General features: G+C 50.9%; 1 protein-coding gene across 1 annotated transcript in view; it reads left to right on the top strand.

Annotated features, from left to right (window-relative positions):
- The first annotated feature begins 275 nt into the window (after positions 1-275).
- Positions 276-23,010, top strand: part of LOC127203366 (elastin-like) — a 34,291-nt gene continuing 11,556 nt past the window's right edge. Inside the window, exons 1-13 of the mRNA XM_051162137.1 lie at positions 276-357; positions 8,015-8,065; positions 9,683-9,712; positions 10,521-10,553; positions 14,353-14,382; positions 15,858-15,893; positions 17,094-17,195; positions 17,466-17,600; positions 17,685-17,747; positions 18,401-18,448; positions 20,568-20,639; positions 21,652-21,681; positions 22,375-22,446. Coding sequence (XP_051018094.1) covers positions 276-357; positions 8,015-8,065; positions 9,683-9,712; positions 10,521-10,553; positions 14,353-14,382; positions 15,858-15,893; positions 17,094-17,195; positions 17,466-17,600; positions 17,685-17,747; positions 18,401-18,448; positions 20,568-20,639; positions 21,652-21,681; positions 22,375-22,446 — 784 coding nt within the window. The remainder of the gene's footprint in view (positions 358-8,014; positions 8,066-9,682; positions 9,713-10,520; positions 10,554-14,352; positions 14,383-15,857; positions 15,894-17,093; positions 17,196-17,465; positions 17,601-17,684; positions 17,748-18,400; positions 18,449-20,567; positions 20,640-21,651; positions 21,682-22,374; positions 22,447-23,010) is intronic.

The raw sequence follows: 23,010 nt of genomic DNA on the forward strand, positions 1-23,010 counted from the left end.
GTGGGTGTGTGTGTGTGTGTGTGTGTGTGTGTGGGTGTGTGTGTGTAGGAAAAAAGACCCTGGTCCAGGCAGATTCAGCCTAGGAAGCTTGCAAACCCGACCTTTCGTAATTGCCCCCTCCCCCGCGGCCCCCTCCCCCAGCTCCCCCTCCTCCCGCCCTCCTCCCACCCGCCCTCTCTCCCTCCCTCTTTCCCTCACAGCAGCCTACCAGGCAGCAATTACGCTTTGGGGATAAAACGAGGCGCAGAGAGCAGGCTGGGGCAGTACTCCCCGAGATGGCGGGTCTTCTGTCAGACCCGCAGCCTGGCGTCTTGCTGATCTTCCTGCTCAATCTCCTCCATCCCGCGCAGCCTGGAGGTAAGGGGCCCCTCGCCGGTCTTATGCTGCCCACAATCTGCAGGACCCTGCGGGCCAGGTGGCAAGACTGATGGGGGAATCCCCAAGATGGATGAGCCCTTCACTTCTAGATCGCCCCCTCCTCAAGGCAGGGTCCTGGGAACTATCTCCTTTTGGGAGCCAGCTCCCCGTAGGGGGGAGCCTGTCAAACATACACTCCACAAATCAGGACAGTCCCTACCCTCTGTCCAAGCTCAAAGGGGTCCTCTGAGTTACCTTGGGTGCTTTCCCAGTGGTGGTGGCAGTTTGCACACCTGCGCACACCTGGGCACATGCCATCCTGGGAAGAGACGATTCTGGTTTGTCTTTGCTTGGCGGAATGTTGGGATTCCGTGTGTGTGTGTGTGTGTGTGTGTGTGTGTGTGTGTGTGTGTGTGTTGCACAGGTGTTAATGTGAGCTTCTGGCCAAACATGTTCCTGAGGGAGGCGTGTCTGGGAAGGTCCCTTCACAAGTCCCTTCCTAGACAGGTGGAGGTGGAGGGAGGCAACTGTAAAGCTGTCTGGTAGAGTCTGCCAAAGTTCATCACCAGCTGGGCGTGGTGAGCCGTACCTGCGATCCCAACATGTAAGTTCAAAGTCAACCAGACCCCATCTCCAGGAAAACTAAAAGGGGGTCAAGGATGTCTCCATCGGCAGAGCGCCTGCTACACATGCAGGAAGCCCCGAGTACACTGAGTGGGCGTGGTGATGCATACCTGCATGGTGGCTGAGGATCAGGAATTCAATGCATCCTTGGCTGCATAATGAGTTGGAGGCCATTTGGGCTACTTGAGACTGTCTCAAAATAACGAAAATCCTAAAGAAGTCAGGAGCCCGGGTGTAAGTTGTCACTGTGTGTGTGAGTGCATGCCTGTATGAGGGTTTGGGGCTTAGAGTATAAGCCAGAGGGTGAGGTGGGAAAAGTGTCCATCTCCTGGCAGACAGGACATGGTTGGTATCAGACGCTATACTGAGCCTAAAGTTATCATTTTGGCCATCTGATATGTGTCTGGGCCAGGCACATGGGGTTATGGAAAAGGAAGGAGACTGCTCCCAGATGGAAGGTAAATCCGGCTATGAGGAAAGAGGCGCAAGCCCGTGAACCATCTGCTGGGGTCTTGTTTCCATAAAGGACCTCCTTGTCAACAGAACCTGGCTGTCAAGTGGCTACAGGGGGCTCTGGATGGGGCAGGGTAGGGCCATGGTCAGAGGCTCCATGGGAACAGTAGCCATCCCATGAGACTGACCTGCCAGGGGCAGAGGCCCACTGTGGAACAAGAGTTCCCTGGCTGAAACAGGATTGAGCGTTGTGGCACCTACAGTGGCACCAAGACAGGGGTTAGGAGCAGTGACTCACTCCAGGTCACCTGCCCCTCCTGCCCCAGATGCCACACCTGAGGCAGGATGCTACAGAAGGCAGCCTGAGCCAGAGAGTGAAATCTTGTCTTAAAACCATCTAAAAGAAGGCTAGAGGTGTGGCTCAGCTCGTACAGCATTCATCTTGTCCTGGATTCTGTCCCCAGCACCACATAAACCAGGTGTGGTGGCTCGTGCCTGCAGTCCCATCTCTCAGGAGGTGGAGGTGGAAGGGTCAGGAGTTTAAGGTCATAGTTAACTATATAGGGAATTCAAGGCTAACCTGGCCTACATGAGATCCTTTCTTAAAAGGTACAGAAATAGAACCTGGGATAGGCTAAGACTGCCCCTGGAAGTTAATATCAGCCAATTTTTTGCCCTAGGTCAAAAAAGGGGGGCTGATGGGGGTACCAGTGAATATTGGGGAGCAACAGCCCTGGGGCAGTCTTCCTTTAAGGGCAGAACAATCCTCCCGTCATAGCCTGGGTGATACTGCTCACTCCTCAGCTGGCACCATTCCCCATGAAGTCCAAAGAGGTCAGAGAGATCTGAGCGGGGCTGGCCACAAGTCACATGTACCTAGTCCCCCACCTGTCTGATCCTGGGGGAATCTAGTCTCCCCAAGGGGAAGATGTCATGGCTACCAGTTCCTTGTCATGGACAGGGGTAATAATAGCATTTCCTTCAAATACAGACTTGCTTCAGTTAAAGGGGATGTATGAGCCAGGCATGTCAGCTCAGGAATTCACCAGGCTAGGACAGGAGGATTGCTATGAGTTTGAGTCCTGTGTGACACAGTGAGTTCTAAGGCAGCCTGTGCTATGTGCTGAGACTCTATCCGGTGCCTCACCACCACCCTCCACCAACCCAAATTCAACTAAAAGGTCACCAAAAGAATAAGAAATCAGGCACGGTAGCATGCCATGTTTTGCCTGTCTTAGCATTTTGGAGAGGTAGGGACAGGAGGATCAGGAGTTTGAGGTCATCATCTATATAGTGAGTTCTAGGCTAACCTGGGTTACATACATGAAACCCTTCTTTCAAAAATGTACATGTTGGGGTCGGGGTTGGGGGGTACATTAGAGACAAAACTAAGTCCAGTGTTCTCCCTGACAGCAGAAACATTTTCACTATCCCTCCCTCATTCACGTACTAAAGGTTTATCTCAGGAGATTTCTTCCCTGACAGGCATGACCCTCACCGGGGGTCTGTGCCGGGACCCAAGAATTCTTCCTCTATTTGATCTGTGGAGGATCTCGCTAGAGGGAGTTGGGTTTTAACAGCTCCTCAGGGGACCCTCTGATCCGAAGCCAAAGATTTAGTCCCTTGATCCAGCTCTGTGTGTCTTGTTGGAGCGAAGGGCAGTTCACCCAGCCACAGGAGCACGGATGGCTTTTGAAAAGCGCCTGGCAGTCGGCTCTGTGCACACAACAAACAGCTCGGCAGGGTGTTATCTGCTAGATCCAGGCTGCCCCACTGGAATCGGGCTTGGCAGGGGCCCCTGCCAGGGCCCATTGGCCCTGCTCCCCCACGGTCTTTGAACCTCCTGGAAGCAAATCCAAGGTCAAACGTAGACATCGTAGACATCGGGCCAAGGCGCTTCATCGGGCTAGCTGTAGGTTCCCCTGGCTGCAGAGTGGAAGAAACATCCTTGTTTTTAGTGCCCAGCCCCTAAGAATCAGTGGGGTTTGGGGGCAACGGGAAAGATTAACCACTCACTCAATAGCTGCCACTGAGGTGACAATATAATAATGTAATATAAAAATATATCCACTGAGATGATCACAGGACAGCAAATTGTAAAGTGGCATGGTCTCTTGTGACTTGCTAATTAGTTCCTACCTTTAGTTTTCTAAGGTTTTTTTTTTTTTTTCATTATTTATTTATTACTGTTTGTATATGGTGCTGGCGCTGAAACCAATTGTGCTACCTCTGAGCTATATGCTCAACCCTTAAGGTGGGCTTTTTTTCTTTTTCTTTTTCTTTTCTTTTTGCTTGTTTGGTTGGTTGGTTTGGTTTGGTTTGGTTTGTTGAGACAGGGTCTCATACACCCCAAGCTGGTCTCAAACTCACTATGTGGATGAGGCTGACCTTGAACTCCTGATTCTCCTGCTTCCATCTCCTCAATGCTGGAACTCCAGCTGTGAGCCACTGAACCAGGCTCTACTTTTCTAAGGTTTCTCGGGTCTCGAACATATAGCTCTGGCCAGGCTGGAACGTGGTATGGAGGTGTATTGGCCTCTCAGACTTGCAGCAATCCTCCTGCCTCTGCCTCCCGAGTACTGAGGTTATCAGTGCACATCACCACTCCTGACCTCCCCAGCCCAATTTCTAAGGTTCGATTCTCACTGTCAGCAGCAGTTGCTGTATAAACAGGTGGCAGAAATAGAGATGACTCGGGGAGGGTACTCCAGAGTAGCTGAGCTTATCTGAGTGGCCTCTTGAGAGAAAAGTTAAGCTCAACTGCACATGGGGGATACAGACCTAGAATTCCCAGGACTTAGGATGCTGACACAGAACTGTAAAGCCCAAATCCAACCTGAGCTACATAGAGAGTTCAAGGCTAGCCTGGGCTACAAAGAAAGACACCCCCTCCTTCCCTCTGTGAGAAAGGAAAAGGAAGAGAAGAGGACGGGTAGGGAAGAGAATTAGGAGAGAGGGAGAGAGAGAGAGAGAAAGGGGAGGGGAGAGGAGGGGAGGAGAAGAGAGGGAGGCAAAACAGAGAAAACAATCTGCGAGACTGAGAAGTAGGCTGCGGTCCAGGAGGAAGCCCTGTGGAGACCACACAGAAATGAGGGCTAATGGGGCTCCCATCCCAGAGAGTTTACAGGCCGAGAACTAAGCTGTGTTCTCAGGGGCTCTAGCCCAGGCCAGAGGACTGTTCTGATTCCTGTGAGTCTAAGGTCATGATTCTCATATGTGAGAGACGAGATCCGCCCCAGGCTAGCAGAAGGAACAAGCCAGACCCACATAAAACAAGATACAAGTGTGTTCCAAGCCAGCAGCTGTGGCCGGCTGAGCACTGAAGGTAGGAGGAACTGCGGCGGGCTCGGAGAAGGCGGGGCGGCGGAAGCTTCGAGCACAGCCTTGGAAAAGGGGAGGATTTGGAGGGCAGTGAAAGTATTTTTGGTAGGAGACTGCTGGTACCTAGGAGAGAGGGTGGAAAGGAAGACCTCTGTGAAACAAGAGGCTTGCTATGGCGCACAGGCTAGCCAGAACCTCCCTATGTAGCCCAGGAAAGCCTTCATCTCCCTGTATGTAGCCCCGCCTGGCCTTGAACTCCCTGTGAAATGCAGCACGACCTCAAACTCACAATCCCCCTGTCTCTGCCTCTGAGTACAGGGATTATAGGTGTGTGTGTGTCGACATGTCCTGTCCACAGAGTCTCTTATTCTTATTATATTTATAGCGCGGCAGGAGTCAGAGGAGAGGGGGGGGACGCGGAGGGGGAGGGGCGGGGCGGGGAGGGGCGGGGGAAGGGGAAACGGGGAGAGGAGGGGCGGGGCGGAGGGGGAGGAGCAGGGCGGGGAGGGCGGAGCCAGCTCTTCCCCTCCAACAAATGGCAGCTACTCAGCCTTCTCCATTTTCTCAGTGAATCAAAATCTCAAAGTAGGCATGGTGCATACCTGCCATGCCAGCACTCTAGGGGTGAAGGCTGGAGAGTCAGTCTCATGTTCAAAACTAGCTTCAGCTACACAGTGAGATCCCTTCTCAAAGCAAACAGCCTTAGCTCTCCCGCATGTCCTGGGTGGGCCGTGGAAGTGGACCTGTGTTATTGGGCTATGAGGCACAACCGTGGAAAGCAGAGAGAAGAGCTGGAGGGGGAGGAGGGGAAGGTACAGCTTCCTGAGGAAGCTGTCTAGTAATAGGTGGGGTGCGGGAGAACAGAATTCCAAGACAGAGAAGGTGAGGTTCAGTCATTCCAGAGCTCAGCAAGCCCACCCTCAGAGGTCTTATGGGGGAGTGAATAAACAGATCAGGCACAATCCCTCTGCATCTCTCCGTCATCATTTTTGTATACGTCATACCTATTGTATACATGGTCTCGGCCATGAACTAAGAGAAAACAAGGGACCCAAGATCACCAGCACTTTCTTTTGTTTGTTTCTTTTTGTGAGACAGGGTTTCTCTGTGTAGCCTTGGCTGTCCTGGATTCACTTTGTAGACCAGGCTGGCCTCAAACTCACAGCGTTCCACCTGCCTCTGCCTCCCGAGTGCTGGGATTAAAGGTGTGCGCCACCACGCCCAGCTCGATCACCAGCATTTTCTTTTAGCACAGTTACTCTCTGTGCTGGGTATGACTAGGATCTGTCCTTTGATTTGAATGCTTGGAACCATAAGAAGCAGCGAACATAACACCTACATTAGAGGGTGGAGGGGAGTGAGAGCTGACTGGGGATGTGGCTCAGTTGGCAGAGCGTGTCAGACCTAACACACACGAAGACCTGGGTTTTATTCCCAGGTGTGGTGGCACAGGCCCGTAATCCCAGCACCAGGGAGAGTGGGTTTCTTACCTGAGATCACACAGCTTGGTGAGGAGGAGGGAGAGAAGCCAGAGGAGGCTCTGTCCTTAGTCCCTTCACTGTTCCCACCCCCCCCCCCATGTTGTTCCCGGCAGGCAGCTCTTGGGCTGGAGAACAGAGAGAAGAGGAAAGGACGTGGAGAAAGTATAGACGGGAGAAGACAGAGATTCTCTCTCCAAGCATGAAGCTCAGAGCTAGAGGCTAGAGCCAGGAAGGGCATCAAAGGCTTTAGCCGGGGGGCAATGGGGGTGGTGCTGTGTGTTTGGCAGCTCAGGATAACGCTAGAAGGCTTATTTCCTGCAGACTTACCCCTCCCTGAGTCCTGCACACTTTGAACAGATTGCTCAGACCATTCAAGCCTGACTCGTAGTCTCTGGAGGGTCGGGAGAGGAGGGGGGCCACATAGACCCCAGGGGTGGTGGCGCCAGGACTTTAGCCCAATCTGCCCATGGCAGCCAGACTTTCCCAACACTGCTCAGCTGACAAGTCCCAGCAACCAGACAGACCCAGCTGTGTATTGTCACCAAATCTCTAAAGTTAGACACACAGACATCTGGCAGAAAGGTCTCCTTTGGACCCACTGCAAAGATGCAGGACTGTATGGCACCCATCTTGTGTCCCCTCCTGTCACCACCACCATGTGACTCTTAGGCTCTCTTCAGTAAGGCATAGCTGGGCCATGGGGACAAGGTGACTTGGTGGCTTGTCAAAGTTAGAGGTCATGACGGTATAGGAGTCTCTGTTTGTTGCCATGGCAATAGCTCCAGGGCCAGCATCTGTAATATTCTCCAATGAGAGCTTCCGCTGGTCCCTGGGCACTGAACTCGTGACCTTGGCCTGGAATTAACTGTTACTTGGGAAACTGTTTGATTTGCTCATTCATGATGTTTCCACGCCCCTGATGCTTCCCAAAACAGCCCTGGGTCAGATGACCAGAACCCCACCCAAAGAGAGCTGCTCAGGGGCCCAAGAATGCTGGCCTCACGGTATCCTATCAGAGTGAGGATGGCTGACACCAGGCAGTAGCTGCATCTTCTATTTGGTATCTCCACCCAGCCTGTCCTCTTAGAGCCCGGCTCCAGCCAGGCTGCCCAGCTCTGAGCTAAGTCAGTGGGCAGAGCAGATAGACAGAGTCCCTTGACCAGTGGCCAGCCATGGCCACAAGCAGAGGTCCGTCTCTCAACAGTATTAAGCCTCCTGCTCAGAGAACTGGCCTGGGCTCATTCCAGGTTTACTGTTTATCCAGCTGTGTGGCCCCAGCCACTTCTCTTAACCTCTCTGGGCCTGATTTCAAGTCTGCCCCTTCCAACTTCATTGAGACACTTTAAGAAGAATGAGAAAATGCAAAGCTAGGTGTGGTTTGTTTATGCCCATGAACCTGGCTACTCTGGAGGTATGGAGGTAGTTGGCGGTGGGTGTCTGCAAGGTCAAGACCAGTCTGAATTACATAGTGAGAACATGTCTCAATAAACCAAGAACTGGGGTAGAATGTCTTTCCAGAATCCCCCAGTGAGAGGCTGGGGGAATGGGCTCAGTGGTAGAGCCTCTGTCTAGAATCCCACAGTGAGGGGCTGGGGTGTGGCTCAGTGGTAGAGTGCTTCCTAAGCACACACACAAAAGAAACAAAAACATGTAGATGGCAGTTTTTTGGCCTCAGATATCGGTCTGTAGACATAGGCTACCATGATCATTATCTATTCCTTCACTAAAACATGTTTGATAAGCCTGCCTAATCAAAGAGTCTACCTCCTTCCTTCTAGGGGTTCCAGGAGCTGTGCCTGGCGGAGTTCCCGGTGGGGTCTATTATCCAGGTAATGTACATGAAGTTTCCATACACCTGTGTATGACAGACGTGGATGAACTGTTCATGAGAGACAGAAAACTTTAAAGTATTTTAATTACATTTATTTTGGGGGCTTGCATGTAGAGACCAGGGGACAGCTTTTTGGTTTGGTTGTTCCTTTGTTTGTTTGTTTTTCTTAGGGTTTTTTGTTTGTTTGTTTTATTTTATTTTGTGTTTGTTTGTTTGTTTTGAGACTGAGTTTCATTATGTATCTATTCCTGGCTGGCCTGGAACTCACAGAGATCCACCTGCCTCTGCCTCCAGAGTGCTGGGATTAAAAGCATGCACCACCATGCCCAGCTCCAGAAGACAACATTTGGGAATTGGAGGCTTTCCTTCCCAGTGTGGGGCCCAGGAATGGAACTCAACTGATAAACATTTGGCAGCAAATGCCTTTACCCACTGAGTTATTTCATGAGCCAAAGATGTTATCACATTTAAATTTCTGCCACTGAGGACCTGCAAATCAGGCCCCACTTTCCAAAGTGGATAACCCAGTTGGGAACGTGGCTCAGTTAGTGAAGTGTTTGCCTAGCACGTGTGAAATTCTGGGTCCCATCCCCCAGGACTGCATAAACCAGGCATGGTGGTGCATGCCCGTAATCCCAGCACTCATGAAGTACAGGTAAAGAGGACAGATCTTCAAGGCCATCCTTGCCTTTAGAGAGAGCGTCGGCCAGCCTCTGCTGTGTGTGATCCTGCCTCAAAAAAAAAAAAAAAAACAAGTGATGCAATTAATGGAGCTAGATATGAAGGCACACATCTGTGACAGTAGCATCCCAGAGGCAGACCCAGAAAGCCAAGAGTTCAAAGCCAGCTTGGACTGCATAGCAAGACCCAGTCTCTGTCATAAAGAATGCTGCTAATGGAACGGTTATTAAGAGCATAAATATTGTACAAGATGGAGCATAATCCCTGCTGTCAGGAGCCTGGCGCCTTCGCACATTCTTGTCACTGGAAGGTTCACAGTCCTTGAAGCACTAATCCCGCTCCTGGCAATCCACTGGAGGCAAATAACTGAGGAAAGAAAAATAGAGCGACTAAGCTGGAGATGTGGCTCAGATGGTGGAGTGCTCGCCTAACATGTGTGTAGCCTTGAGCTCCGACCCCAGCACCACATAAGCCAGGCATCATGGTGAATACCTATAACCACTGAGCATGCAAGCTAGCAAGACTAGCCACATCGGCGACTCTGGGGTTGATTGAGACATCCTGCCTTGATGAATAAGGTGGAAGAGTGATGGCGGATGATTCTAGACACCAACTTTGGGCCTCTACATGCACACCTATGTGTTCACGCACACACATGTATACCAGACACATACATAAAAAAAAGAAAAGAACTGTCATGAATTCCAAAGACTCTCTAGTGCCATCCTAGAACAAACTAACAAGATGCTACTAAGCCAGTAAGACAGAAAAGGAGACTGAGAGTCACAGTGGTTGACTTGGGCAAGTTCTGCAGCTAGAATTTGCCGGTGGGTGGAGGGGTATGGCTTGTCTGGAAAGATACTGATCTCTGATCTCTCTATCTCTCTATATCTATCTATCTATCTATCTATCTATCTATCTCCACACATGACAGGGACTGGTATTGGAGGCCTGGGAGGAGGAGGTAAGCTCAAAAACTAACCTTACATTCCTAAGTTAAGGGACCTGGGTACCATCATGACCCCCCAACCCATCATCAGACATGAGGGCTTCAAGACATCTCAGCAACTACGGGTCCTTGTTACATAGACTGAGCATCCCCGGGGAAAGAGGCCTGCTTGAAAACAAGACCCTCTGCCCTGTTGTTTTCCATCATGGCCTCTACCTATTTACCTATTTATCTTTGGTCTCTGTGCCCCCCAACATTCCTGCCAGGTGGAAATTAACTCCTTTTTGGGGAGGAAAAAAACCCTGAGAAATGTCAGTGCATGGCTATACTTAGAAGGTAGAAGTTGGGGAATCCAGAGTTCAGAGTCATTCTTGACTCCATAGCAAGTACAAGCTCCATGAGACATACTCTCAAAACAACAACAACAACAAAACAAAACAAAAAAACCAGAGAAGCTGTCACTCAGCCAAAAACCCAGAGGGAGAGCTGGGCTCCCAGGGGCGCCATGTCTAGGCAAGAGGACTCTCTAGGCATCTCCTTTAGCACTTAGGGAAGAGACTCACATGCAGCCTTCATGTTCTACTGGGGGACAGAGTTAAGGGACGGATAAGTACTAACAGAAGGGAGGAGTACATGCCTCTAATAGTAGAATTTAGAAGGTGAAGGCAGGAGGTTTAGGAGTTCAAAGCTATCTTTGACTATAGCGTGAATTTGAGGCCAGGTTGGGCTGTGATGAGAGACCCTGTCTCGTACCAGAGAGTGGGGCGGGGTGGGTGTGAGCCTCCTCCTCACTACCATTCATCATTATCTCTGCTCTCTGCAGCTCTGGGACCTGGAGGAAAGCCACCTAAGCCAGGTAAGCTCCGTCTAGGTAAGGTTCCTGAGATGGGTAGGGTAGGATTTGCAAGAGCCATGCCTGACAACAGAGACAAGAGGAGGGAGTTTAGACAGCAAAAGCCCTCAGGTATCAACAGACTGGAGTTGAGACCCAAGTTATCTAGGGACAGGAGGTTGAAGATAGCTCAATGGCCTGTGTCCTGCGTGAGCCCACTGGGCCAGCTCCCTGGAGATTGCCCTCTTGCTCATAGCCCCAGAAACAACCTTGATACTTCAGGCAAATCAGAATCAACAGTTAGAATGGAAAGGCTCCAAACAGTACATCTAGACATGTGACTTCTGACCCAGAGGTGAGCGTGACTCTAAACTGAACCCAACCCTGGTCCTAGATGATCTCAGTGCCTGTTCCCAGCCTCCTTCCAGCAGTGTCCAGACCATGGAGTTTTCTAGCTTAAAAAAACAAACCACAGAGCGTGGTGGCGCACGCCTTTAATCCCAGCACTCGGGAGGCAGAGGCAGGCGGATCACTGTGAGTTCGAGGCCAGCCTGGTCTACAAAGTGAGTCCAGGATAGCCAAGGCTACACAGAGAAACCCTGTCTTGAAAAACCAAAAAAAAAAAAAAAAAAAACAAAAACAAAAACCATAGCTCTGTCTTATCAACAGTGCGGGGATCTGGCAACAGTGGTCACTCTCGGCTTTGAAAGGAGGTGGCAAAGGGAGGGGAGGCATCTCTTAAGGAAACACTGTTGGATAAGAAGCAGGTGGAGGCCACGGTCTGGGGGTGCACACCTGTAGTCTTAGCTAATGAGAAGGCTGAGATGGGAAGGTTCTGAGCTAGAGATTGGCCTCAGATAGAAAGCAAGACCCTGTCTCAATAAAAAGTAGAAAGAATACTGAGGATGTGGCTCAGTGGTAGAGCACCTGCCTACAGTCCCTTAGTGGTTGGCCAGGAGCATGGCTCAGGAGTAGAACATTTGTGTAGCATGTTGGAAACCCTGTGTTCCACCCTCCCTAACACATACACACACACACAAAATTTTTTTTTCATCAGTGTGATACTCTCAATGTGGCATAAGCACCCCCACCCAGTGCCTGCCACCCTGGCTCCAAAGTCACATGCTCCTGGACAGTTTGGATGTCCAACTGCTCTTACAAAATCCCCGATGACAGATGATCCAACTACTAATGAATGTGAGAGGCAGATTCCCCTCCACTGAAGCCTATGGGAGTTGTGAAACGTCAGGACCAGGGCCAGCAAGGGAGGAAGAGGACAGGGCATCTGGGCAAACTACGTCCTAGGGGTTGGAGGTCTTGTAAAGAAAGGAGACTCCACGGCTTGTTACTTCTCCTTGCAGAATTTGGGGTGTGTTGTATGCTAGGCAAGCACTCTACCACTGAACTACATCCCTGACCTCTTTTAACATTTCTTCAAAACTTACATTTATTCTTTGGTTCGTATATTTACTTATTTATTATGGTATATAGTATGCATGCACCGCCATGTGCCTGTAGACATCAGAGGACAGCTTCTGGGTGTTGGGTCTGTTCTTCTACCATGTGAGTCCCAATAATCAAGCTATTGAAGGCTTAGCATCAATTGCCTCTGCCCACTGAGCTGTCTTTTTTTTTTTTTTTTAATACAGGGTCTCACTAAGTCATCCAAGCTGACCTAGAACTATATAGCCCTGATAGCCCTTGAAATTTAGATCCTCCTGCCTCAGCTTCCTGAGTAGCTGAAGTGACAGGCATGTGCTACTGGGTACAGTTCCCAAGGTCATTTTTTAACCTCGGGATAGACCAAAGGGTGTACCAGACTTGGCTAGGCCACCATGAATAATAACCCAACGAAGGTCCCCACATCCTGGCTAAGGAGATGTCCGGGCCTACCCAAGCAGGATGGGATGGGGTGCAGGCATTATACGTATCGTGTTTGGGAACAATTAATCCCCCGGGAGAGGGGGTGGTTGGCTTGGCAGCTGTTCCTCCATGTGGGTGCTGTAGGCAGGCGCCTCCCTGCCTGAGCTCTCAGTGGGGGACCAGGCAGCTGGGAGCCAGTACTGCCTACACCCAGAGCACCAGCTGGAGGCCAGCCGGCTGGCCCGCCACTACAAACAAGGGGTACAAGGAAGGACAGGAAGGAGCCAGGACCAGTACCCATGAGACACCAGGGCAAGTGGCACACAGTAAGTGTTTCCTGATCACAACCTCAGTGGCCCCAGGAAGGTAGGGATCATGGAAGCTACAAGTAAGTGGACATATTAGGCAAGCACAGTGACACAAGGCTGTCACCACAGCATTCAAGAGGCGGAGGCCAGAGGATATGTTCAAGTTTAACTTGGGCTACAGAGTGGGTTAAGTATTGTAGAAACTGAGGCAGGAAAATCACCAGCTCAAGACCAGTCTGGGCTACATGCATGTTCAAGGCCAGCCTGAATTACGTAGTGAGAGCCTAAAGCAAAGAAGAAAGGGATGGAGGTGGGGAAGCAGGACGTGGTATCATATGCCTTTAACCCTAATACTTGGGAGGCAGAGAGAGGCAAATGTCTATAAATTGAGGCCAGCCCATTCTACATAGCAAGTTCCAGACCAGCCAGGCCTACATAGTGAGACCCTTTCTCAAAAAAAAAAAAAAGAGGCTGGGATTGTGGCTCAGTTGGTAGAACACTTGCCTAGCATGTACGAATTCCATCCTGGCTCTCATCCCCAGCACCATGTAATAAACCATGGGGGCAAGTGCCTGTAATCTCAGCAACCAGGAGGTAGAGCCCAGAGGATCAGGACCTCAAGGTCAGACCTGGCTACATACTGAATTTAAGGCCAGTGAGAGCTACATGAAACCCTGCCTCAGAAAGAAAACATAAGTGGCTAGAGAGACGGTCCAGCCACTAAGAGCACTTGATGGTCTTGCAGAGGGCTAGGGTGCAGTTCCCAACATGTACATAGTGGTTCACACATGACTCCAATTCCAGGGAATTAGCTCCCTTTACTGCCCCAGCACCAGACACACACGTGATACACATACATACATGCAGGCAAAACACTCATACATAGAAAATATAAATAACCAATCTTTTACCGTTGTTAATTTAAGGGACTAGAGAAATGGGTCAGTGACTAAGGACCCAAGTTTAGTACCCAGCACCTACATCAGGCAGCTCACAGTGGCCAGGAACCCACCTTCAGAGGACCTGACCTCTGGCATCTGTGGGTACCTACACACATGTGCACATATTCACACACAGACACATACAAATGCACATCATTTTAAAAAGTGAAAATAGCCAGGGGCAGTGGCAGTGCCCACCTGTAAACCCAGCACTTGAGAAGCAGAGGCAGGTGGATCTCTGTGAGTTCGAGGCCAGCCTGGTCTACAAAGTGAGTTCTGGAACAGGCAGGGCTACACAGAGAAACCCTGTCTCAAAAAACAAAAAAAGTAAGCTGGACATGGTGGTGGTACACACCTGTAATCCCAGTACTCAGGAGGCAGAGGCAGGTGGATCTCTGTGAGTTCAAGGCCAGCCTGGACTACAAAGCAAGGCCAGGATAACCAAGGCTACACAGAGAAACCCTGTTTCACAAAACCAAAAATACATAGATAGATAGATAGATAGATAGATAGATAGATAGATAAAAAATTTTAAGAGTTATCATTTTTAAAACAATAATAAAGATGGGGAAACTGAGGCTACACCAACCATGGAAAGGGGCAGCCGAACCTGAATCTAGAACTTTCTGACTCCCAAAAGAAGCAGGTAGGCAAGTAAGGCCCTGGGCTCCCAGCTGTGACCCAACTCTGACTCTTTCTTCTCCTTTCCAGGTGCTGGGCTTCTGGGGGCATTTGGAGCAGGTGAGTCCAAAAGTCAGAGGGCACAGGGGGGTTGGAAGGGATGAGAATAAACTAACTACAACCTCTGATAAAGATCAGGCAAAGCAGAGACCAGGCTGGCCCCCAGACTCAACCCCCTTCCTACCCAGTCTTGCCCTGTTAGCCTCTCCATTGGACAGGAAAGAACTGAGCATGCCTGCCCACCCCCACCCCCCGTCCTCTACAAGCATAAGAAACAGGAATGCCTTGAAAGGAACTGTTGACAGAACTCGGGAGGGACAGGGACAGGGAGGTGAAGCCAGGAAATGGTTAATCCAGGCGGCCTCAGTCCCTGCCCACCACCATCCCATGCTACATGGCTCATTATGGACCCATCTTACAGATGTCTGCAATATATGCATCCATGCATGTGTGTATATGTGTGTATTATGGTGCTGAGGATGGAACCCAGGTCTTTTGCACATGCTTGGTAACCACCAAGCTCCACGCTCAGCGCTCACACAGTTGGAGGATGAGTGGGGAAAGCTGGTCAGAAGATGGGATTCACTGAGAGTCAAGGAGAACCCCCCTCCTTGGCGCTCAGCAGACCCTATGTTTGGGGGGGGATCCCTGAGAAGACTTTGCCCTCCAGCTCTAGACCCCACAGCCAGAGCTGGTGCTGGCAAGAGAGATTTTTTTTTTCCCCATAATTGGAAACAAACCTGTCACGGCAAGCCTCCAAAACTCTAACCTTACCGAGCCCATCGGTCAAGGCCAAGGCCATGGAATGTCTCCTGGAGAAGGAGAAGAAATGATCGGGCCCAGATGTGGGAAGGAGAGAGCCAGAAAAACCCATTTGGCTCCTGGGTCCTAACAAGGAAGATTCCAGACAGCGAGATGGCTAGATGTTGAAGGGGAAGGACGCCCAGGGTGGGGGAACCTAACTCTCATGAAGCCCTTAGTTCCAACCCCAGTACCACATAAACTGGACTTTCTGGTAACTGCCTGAAATCCCAGCATTTGGGAGGTAGAGGACCAGGAGGATCCGAAGTTCAAGGTCACCTTCAGATGCATAGGGGATGTGAGTCAAGCCTGGGCTACCTGAGAGCCTGTCTCAAAAAAAAAAAAAAAAAAGCAGAAAGCAGGTGGGGTACGGGTGTGCTTTACAGATCCAGGTGGAGGGGAGGAAGCTATGTCAGGACACACCATCAAGGAAGCAGAGAAAATGTCTAGGGTGGAGCTTCTGCCCTTACAGAAAGCCTCCTGAGTCCTGAGTCCTGAGTCCTAGAAGCTACCAGGCCCTCCTAGGAGATGCATAGGCTAATCAGACTTGTCAGAGACAGTCATGTCAGCGCCGCACAAAGTATCTGGCCACTAATTAATGGATGCAGATTTCTCAGGATCAGATGCCCTCCACCTCAGCACCAAAGGGACCAGCCTAGATACCCACTCCATGTAGACTCCCTCCCTCACTGTGTAAAACCCACACACTTACTTCTTTCCATCTCTCCCCACAGGCCCTGGAGGACTTGCAGGTGCTGGCCCTGGGGCAGGTTAGTGCGACTCCAGAGCGAGATGCCAGCTCCCCAGCCCAGCCTAGGGCCTCTGCCTGGGATAAAGAGCAATCAGGGTACAGAGTTTGAGCCAAGTGTTGGTGAGCATGTGGATGAAGGGTGACACCAGTGTCACTTGCTCCAAAGAAGCCACCCAGGAGACAGTTGTAAAAATAGAGATGAGACTAGGGAGAGACATCTCCTGGGAGCCCCAGGGGTGGATCTGCCCACCAGAAAAGGCATATGAGCCATCTGGGAGCCACGAATGGTGGTAGCGCACGCCTGGGATATCAGCATTTGGGAGACTACTACATAATGATATGAGGTTCAAGGCCAACCTGGGCTACATAGGAAGTCCCAAGCCAACCTGGGCCACATAGACCTTGTCTCAAAAAAACAAAATTTTGAGGCTGAGCATGGTAGCAGACACCTTTAACTTAGCACTTAGGAGACAGAGGCGGAAAGAGCTCTATGAGTTCAAGACCTGCCTAGTCTACATAGCAAGTTCCAGTCCAGCCAGAGTTATATAGTGAGACCTTGCCTCAGATCCATATGTATATTTATATATATACACACACACACATTTTGAGACAGTTTGCCTGCTCTGGCTTCCATCTTGTGAACCCAGTACTTGGTAGGTGGAAGATCAAGGAGTTCAAGGTTAGCCTCAGCTACATAGTGATTTCCAGGCCAACCTGGGCTACATCCATAGCCAGACTTTGTCTCCCAAAACTAAAAGATTCACACAGCTCTGTCAGGCTGAGCTGGGCAGTTAGGCACACACATCCTCTAACACATTGGTTCTCAGCCTTCCTAATGTGCAACCCTTTAATACAGTTCCTCATGTTGGGGTCACCCCCAACCTTAAAATGATTTTCATTGCTACATCATAACTGTAGTTTTGCTGCTGTTACGAATCATAGTGTAAGTGTGTTTTCCGGTGGTTTTTTTTTGGTGACCCCGTGAAAGGGTTGTTCGACCCCCTCCCCAAAGGGGGTTGGGAGCCACAGGTTGAGAACCGCTGCTCTAACGCACTCTCCGTTGCTGGTGAGCAGGGGCCACCATGCGACTCCAAACACTTTCAAAGGACACAGACTCTTGACTCCTCACCCCCAAGTAAAGGGGTCCTGGCTGGGCTGAGGCTCGGCAACTCCCGCTGAGCATGCCAGTTTGGGACCTCACCTATGCTCTCCTCCACAGGTCTTGGAGCCTTTCCTGCGGGCACCTACCCAGGGGCAGGTGCTCTGGTGCCTGGAGGAGCAGCAGGGGCTGCTGCAACTTATAAAGCTGCTGCCAAAGCTGGTGAGTGGCATTTTAGGGATAGTTCCATCAGCCCCCCCCCAACCCCCTGCCCCGCCCCCCCCCAACCCCCCCACCGGCTTTCCCAGATATCCAGACCCAGGGGATAGAAGGGGCGTGGGGTGGGGAGTCCTCCCAATGGAACATGATGAGGGCAGCTGCTAAGTGTACCCAGTCTTGAAGTGGCTTGGTGACAGGACCAAACCTTAATACCTAGCCCTCAATACACAGTCCCTGTCTGACCCCTGACTTTTCTTGCTTCTGGTTATGCAGGGGCCGGGCTTGGTGGGATTGGGGGAGTTCCTGGTGGTGTCGGAGTTGGCGGAGTTCCTGGTGGTGTCGGAGTTGGCGGAGTTCCTGGTGGTGTTGGTGGTATTGGTGGCATCGGCGGGTTAGGAGTATCCACAGGTATGGTGGCCAGATCTGAGTGACTGAAGGTGGGTGGTGCCAGCAGGCCTGAGTGGAGTCAGTTCTGTAATCCTTTGTGCTCAGGTGCTGTGGTGCCACAAGTTGGAGCTGGTGTCGGAGCTGGAGGAAAGCCTGGAAAAGTTCCTGGTCAGTGCAGACTGTATGGAGGGATGGAGGTTAGAGGTCAGAGGTCTAGGAGTCTCCAGAGGTCAGAGCCCTCCCCACTCCAACACACTGGAAGATGAAGGGAAGACCTCACACACCAGATCCAAAGCATCAGACCTGTGCTTGGACAATGAGACCGAGTGACTTGACCTGACTTCGAGAAAGTTCTACGCTCTTGAAGCAAGAAAGAGAACCCCACAGACAGGCTCTGGATCACAGATAGGGAAACTGAGGTTTTAAATGTTGAGTCAGAACAGGAGGGCCCACAGCTGTTCCCGGTAGAGCTGGAGGCGAGCCCAACATCCTGCGGCAACCCATCTGGTGCTCATTTGGCCCCATGCTCTTTAGGAAGTGACTTCAGGTTAAATAAAAGGCGAGCATCTGGAAGCCTTTAGACTTGAGGTGGGCTGACTGGGCTGTGTAAACAGACTTTGGGCTCCAGGAGACAGTTAAATCAATGCCCTGAAGGGCCTACAGGCTCTCTAACACAGAGTGGGGAGTGCTGTAGCCATGTTATGCCTGTCCTTAGCCACCCCAGGGGGCACACTGGCTTTCAGGTCCTGGATAGCTGCCCCCGGCGCTATCTGGGCTTGTGACAGAACCTCTGCTGAGGGTTCTTGTTCTTTCACCTCCAGGTGTTGGTCTTCCAGGTGTATACCCAGGCGGAGTGCTCCCAGGCACAGGTGAGGACAAGGAGGAAGGGCTGGGGACATAGCTCAGTTGGTAGAATGCTTACCAAGCACAGATTCTTCCCCAGCGTCACATAAACCAGCTGTAGTGGTTCAGCCTTTAATCCCAGCACTTTGAAGACTCAAGCATAAGACTCTTACGCTTGAGGCCACCCTGGGCTACATAACAAGACCTTAGTTTTAAACACACACACACACACACACACACACACACACACGCATGCGCGCTTGCGCGTGCACACACAAAGAATGGTGGCTAAAGAGATAGCTCAGTGCTTAAGAGCAAAGGCTGCTCTTCCAGAGGACCTGGGTTCAATTCCCAGGCACCTCACAACCATCTGCAATTCTTTTGTCCTCCAAAGGCACCAGGCACACATATGGTGCAGACAGACAGACAGACAGACAGACAGACATGCAGGCAAAAACACCCATACACATAAAATAAGTTCTTAAAAGAGTAGGTCAGGCATGTGCTTCAGTTGGTGGAATACTTGCCTAGCATACACAAAGCCCTGGCTACAGCAGCAGCACCTCAGAAAGCAGACACGGCAATGCACTCTTGTAATGCCAGCACTTGGGAGGTGGAGACAGAAGGACCCGAGTTCAAGGTCATCCTTGGCCACATAACATGTTTTAGGCCAGCCTGAACTACACAAAACTCTATCTTGAAAGAAAGGAGGGAAGGATAGATGGAAGGAAGGAAGGAAGGAAGGAAGGAAGGAAAGAAGGGGAAAATTAGGGATGTACTCTCTCACTGGTACCCCCTCTTCTCCCTCCTCCTAAAGCTGAGGCCAGCTGAGGCCAATGGCTGCTTCCCTAAGTGTCCAAGTTCAACTTAATGAACATTAGGTCCTTGGCAACAAAGGTCAGCTTTCCCCAGCCCCACCCAATCCCTCACCCCAAGCCAACACCCTCCTCGCAGCCTAAAGCCAATCCTCAGAGGACAGATGGACTCCCCAGCATAGCCAGCTTTTTCCCAAAAGTCCTGAGTCACCAGGGATAGCCACGCCCAGGAAGTCTGCCTTACAGGAGACCCCCCCTAGGAACTACCCCTCACTTCTTTGCCCGCCAGAACCTACCTCCCCACCCAGCAAAGCCTCCTGAAATCCCCCAAAAGCCCAGATTCGGGGATTTGCTGACAGAGCACCCCTTCCTTCCTGGATGAGGCAGCCAAGCCCTAGGGGAGGCAAGAGAGGAGGGAGAGTCTGGAAGTTTCCAATCCATTAAGTGGTAGCCTCTATGAGGCGTGTCACCCTGTCTGTGCTTCTCCATGCTTTTGCCCATGCAAGCATTAACTAGACCCAACCCTGATAAGTTAGCTTCTGCAATCAGACATATTCAGGGTGATTGATATGACTAAAGATCTCTCTGTGCCTTTTCTCCTAAGCTTGGTCATGATGGATCTATAACTTACAGTTGAGGTCCACCGAGACTTAAATCAGGCTTATTCAGTTAGGATTAAAACTCAAATCTTCCAGCCAAGCCTAGTGACACAGGCATGCTATCTAGGCATTTGGAAAGCTGAGATAGATGAGTTAAAAATTCAAGTCTAGCCAGGGTAACTTTACTGTCTCAAAAAGTAGGAAGAGTACTGGGGGGGGGGGTGGCTCAGCGGTAGAGCTCCTGCCTAGAATCCCCTAGTGAGGTGCTATGGGTGTGGCTCAGTGGTAGAGCACCTGCCTAGAATCCCCCAGTGAGGGTCTGGGCTGTGGCTCAGTGGTAGAACATCTGCCTAGAATCCCCCAATGAGGGGCTGGGTTGTGGCTCAGTGGTAGAGCTCCTGTCTAGAATCCCCCAGTGAGGGGCTGGGGTGTGGCTCAGTGGTAGACCACCTGCCTAGAATCGCCCAGCATATTTAGGGCCCTGGATTCAAGTCACATCACTACCAAAAAATAATAAATAAATAATCAATCAATCAAACCCTCTGAGCTTGAGCCACAAAGGAGAAGAAAGTCCCCACAAACTGGTCCTTGCTTTACTTGCCCTGTGAGTGATGCCTGTGATTGGCCTTCAGTACTGAAAGAGATTCATGAGTAGACCTAAGGTTGGCAAGGGGGTACCAAGCAGAGTTTCCCTCCCCTCACTGTCTATCACCAATGTCTTTGCCACTCAGGAGCTCGTTTCCCTGGTGTGGGGGTGCTCCCTGGAGTTCCCATTGGCACAGGAGTTAAGGCAAAGGTTCCAGGTATGTAAAGCCAACTTTGCTGGGGGTTAAGGTAGGGTCCTCTACCGGTCTACAGGCCCCTCTAGCCTGGGGTATATGGGATTCTAAGCTTATTTGGGAACCTCTGTGGGGACAGAGAAGTACTTCTTATGTCCCAGCCCTGTTTCTGCCGGCTAGGAAGGGCAGACAGCATGCTATTCAGAAAACCCATAGAGTAAGCCTGGCCTAGTGACATAGTCCTATAATACCAAGCCATTCAGGAGCCTGAGGCAGGAAGTTTGAAAGTTCAAGGCCAACAGTGGGCCACTGTTTCCAATTAAAAGTAAAAAGAAGGCTAACGGATATGGTTCAAAGTAGAGCACCTGCCTAGGATCCCCCAGTGAGGAGCTAGGGTGTGGTTAGCTTGTAGAGCACCTGCCTAGAATCCCCCAGTGAGGGGCTGGGGTGTGGCTCAGTGGTAGAGCACCTGCCTAGAATCTCCCAGTGAGGGGCTGGGGTGTGGCTCAGTGGTAGAGCACCTGCCTAGAATCTCCCAGTGAGGGGCTGGGGGCATGGCTCAGTGGTAGAGCACCTGCCTAGAATCCCCCAGTGAGGGGTTGGGGTGTGGCTCAGTGGTAGAGCACCTGCCTAGAATCTCCCAGTGAGGGGCTAGGGTGTGGCTCAGTGGTAGAGCACCTGCCTAGACTAGAATCTCCCAGTGAGGGGCTTGGGGCATGGCTCAGTGGTAGAGCACCTGCCTAGAATCTCCCAGTGAGGGGCTGGGGTGTGGCTCAGGGGTAGAGCACCTGCCTAGAATCCCCCAGTGAGGGGCTGGGGTGTAGCTCAGTGGTAGAGCACCTGCCTAGAATCTGCCAATGAGGGGCTGGGGTGTGGCTCAGTGGTAGAGCCCCTGCCTAGAAATCCCCAGTGAGGGGCTGGGGTGTAGCTCAGTGGTAGATATCTTGTCCAGCACAAAGAGAAGCCAGAGCCAGTGAGTGCTCAGTGCCTTACACACTCAGCGCTGGGCCACAGTGGCAGCTCTTTGTCTTTGCAGGTGGAGGTGGTGCTTTTGGTGGAATCCCAGGTGAGTTGAAGCTGCTCTCCCGAGGTGAGGAGATGGGAGGACACTCAGAGGCTAGACAGGAGCTTCTCCATACCTGCCCCATCTCCCTCATGTGTCTCACTACAAGACTTCGTGAAGTATTAATACTGTGAGGACCTTAGATCAATCCCCAAACCCACATTCCAAAAATTAGATAGATAGATAGATAGATAGACAGACAGACAGACAGATAGATAGATAGATAGATAAAAAGCTAGGCTACTACCCAGAGGGCCATCAGTCTCAGGCATGAACTCCTAAGCCAGAAGTTCTCAACCTCTGTGGGTTGCGACCCCTTTGTGGTCAAATGACCCTTTCACAGAGGTCACATATCAGACATTTACATTATGACTCACAGCAATGGCAAAATTATAGTTATTAAGTATCAATGAAATAACTTTATGGTGGGGAAGGGGGTCACCACAACATGAGGAACTAAAGGGTTATAATGTTAGGAAGGCTGAGAACCCCTGTCCTAACCCAAACTCCATCAATGTGGATCCAAAATGAACCCAGACACCCAGCAGTGCACTAAGGTCTGCACAGATAGGAAGTCTCCCAGAGGCAGGACAAGTCCAGAGTGCCACAACAGAGAGTAGACTTGCTGGCAGGGAGTTGAGAAGAGGCTGCCACCCCAAGGCCTGGGACCTGGGTTTACTTTCTTTGTTCTTGCAGGAGTCGGGCCCTTTGGGGGACAGCAGCCTGGTGTCCCACTGGGTTACCCCATCAAAGCCCCAAAGCTGCCAGGTAAGCCAGAGTTAGGGTTCAAGATACTTGACTGGGGTTGAAAGAGATGGTTCAGTGGGTGAAGCACTTGCTGCACAAGTTCGAATCCCCAGAACTCCCTCAAAGCTGAGTGCAGCAGCGTGTGGCTGTAACCCCAGTACTCCTTTGATGAGATGGGGACAGGAAAGACAGGAGAATCTCTGAGAGTTCACAGGCCTGCTAGCCTGGTGTGCACAGCAACAAACAGCAAAGAAACTCTTCCTCAGATAAGTGGAGCGTGAGGACCTGAGCTTGTCTTCTGAGCTCTTCTTGCACACTGTAGTACACACACACACGTCCACATATATATACATACACATATGTGCACATGTACACACACAGCTGTAGCCACACATACACACCCACACACACAAAGGTATACACACACAGAGTGGTACCAATGCATACACACAAACAAACATGTACACACACATGCACATACATATAAACACATGTACACACACAGTTGTATCCATGCATACATATACACACAGTGGTATCCATGCATACAGGTACACACAAACATGTACACACGTACACACAAAC

The sequence above is a fragment of the Acomys russatus genome, chromosome 19, assembly GCF_903995435.1.
Source record: "Acomys russatus chromosome 19, mAcoRus1.1, whole genome shotgun sequence".
Taxonomy (NCBI): Eukaryota; Metazoa; Chordata; class Mammalia; order Rodentia; family Muridae; genus Acomys; species Acomys russatus.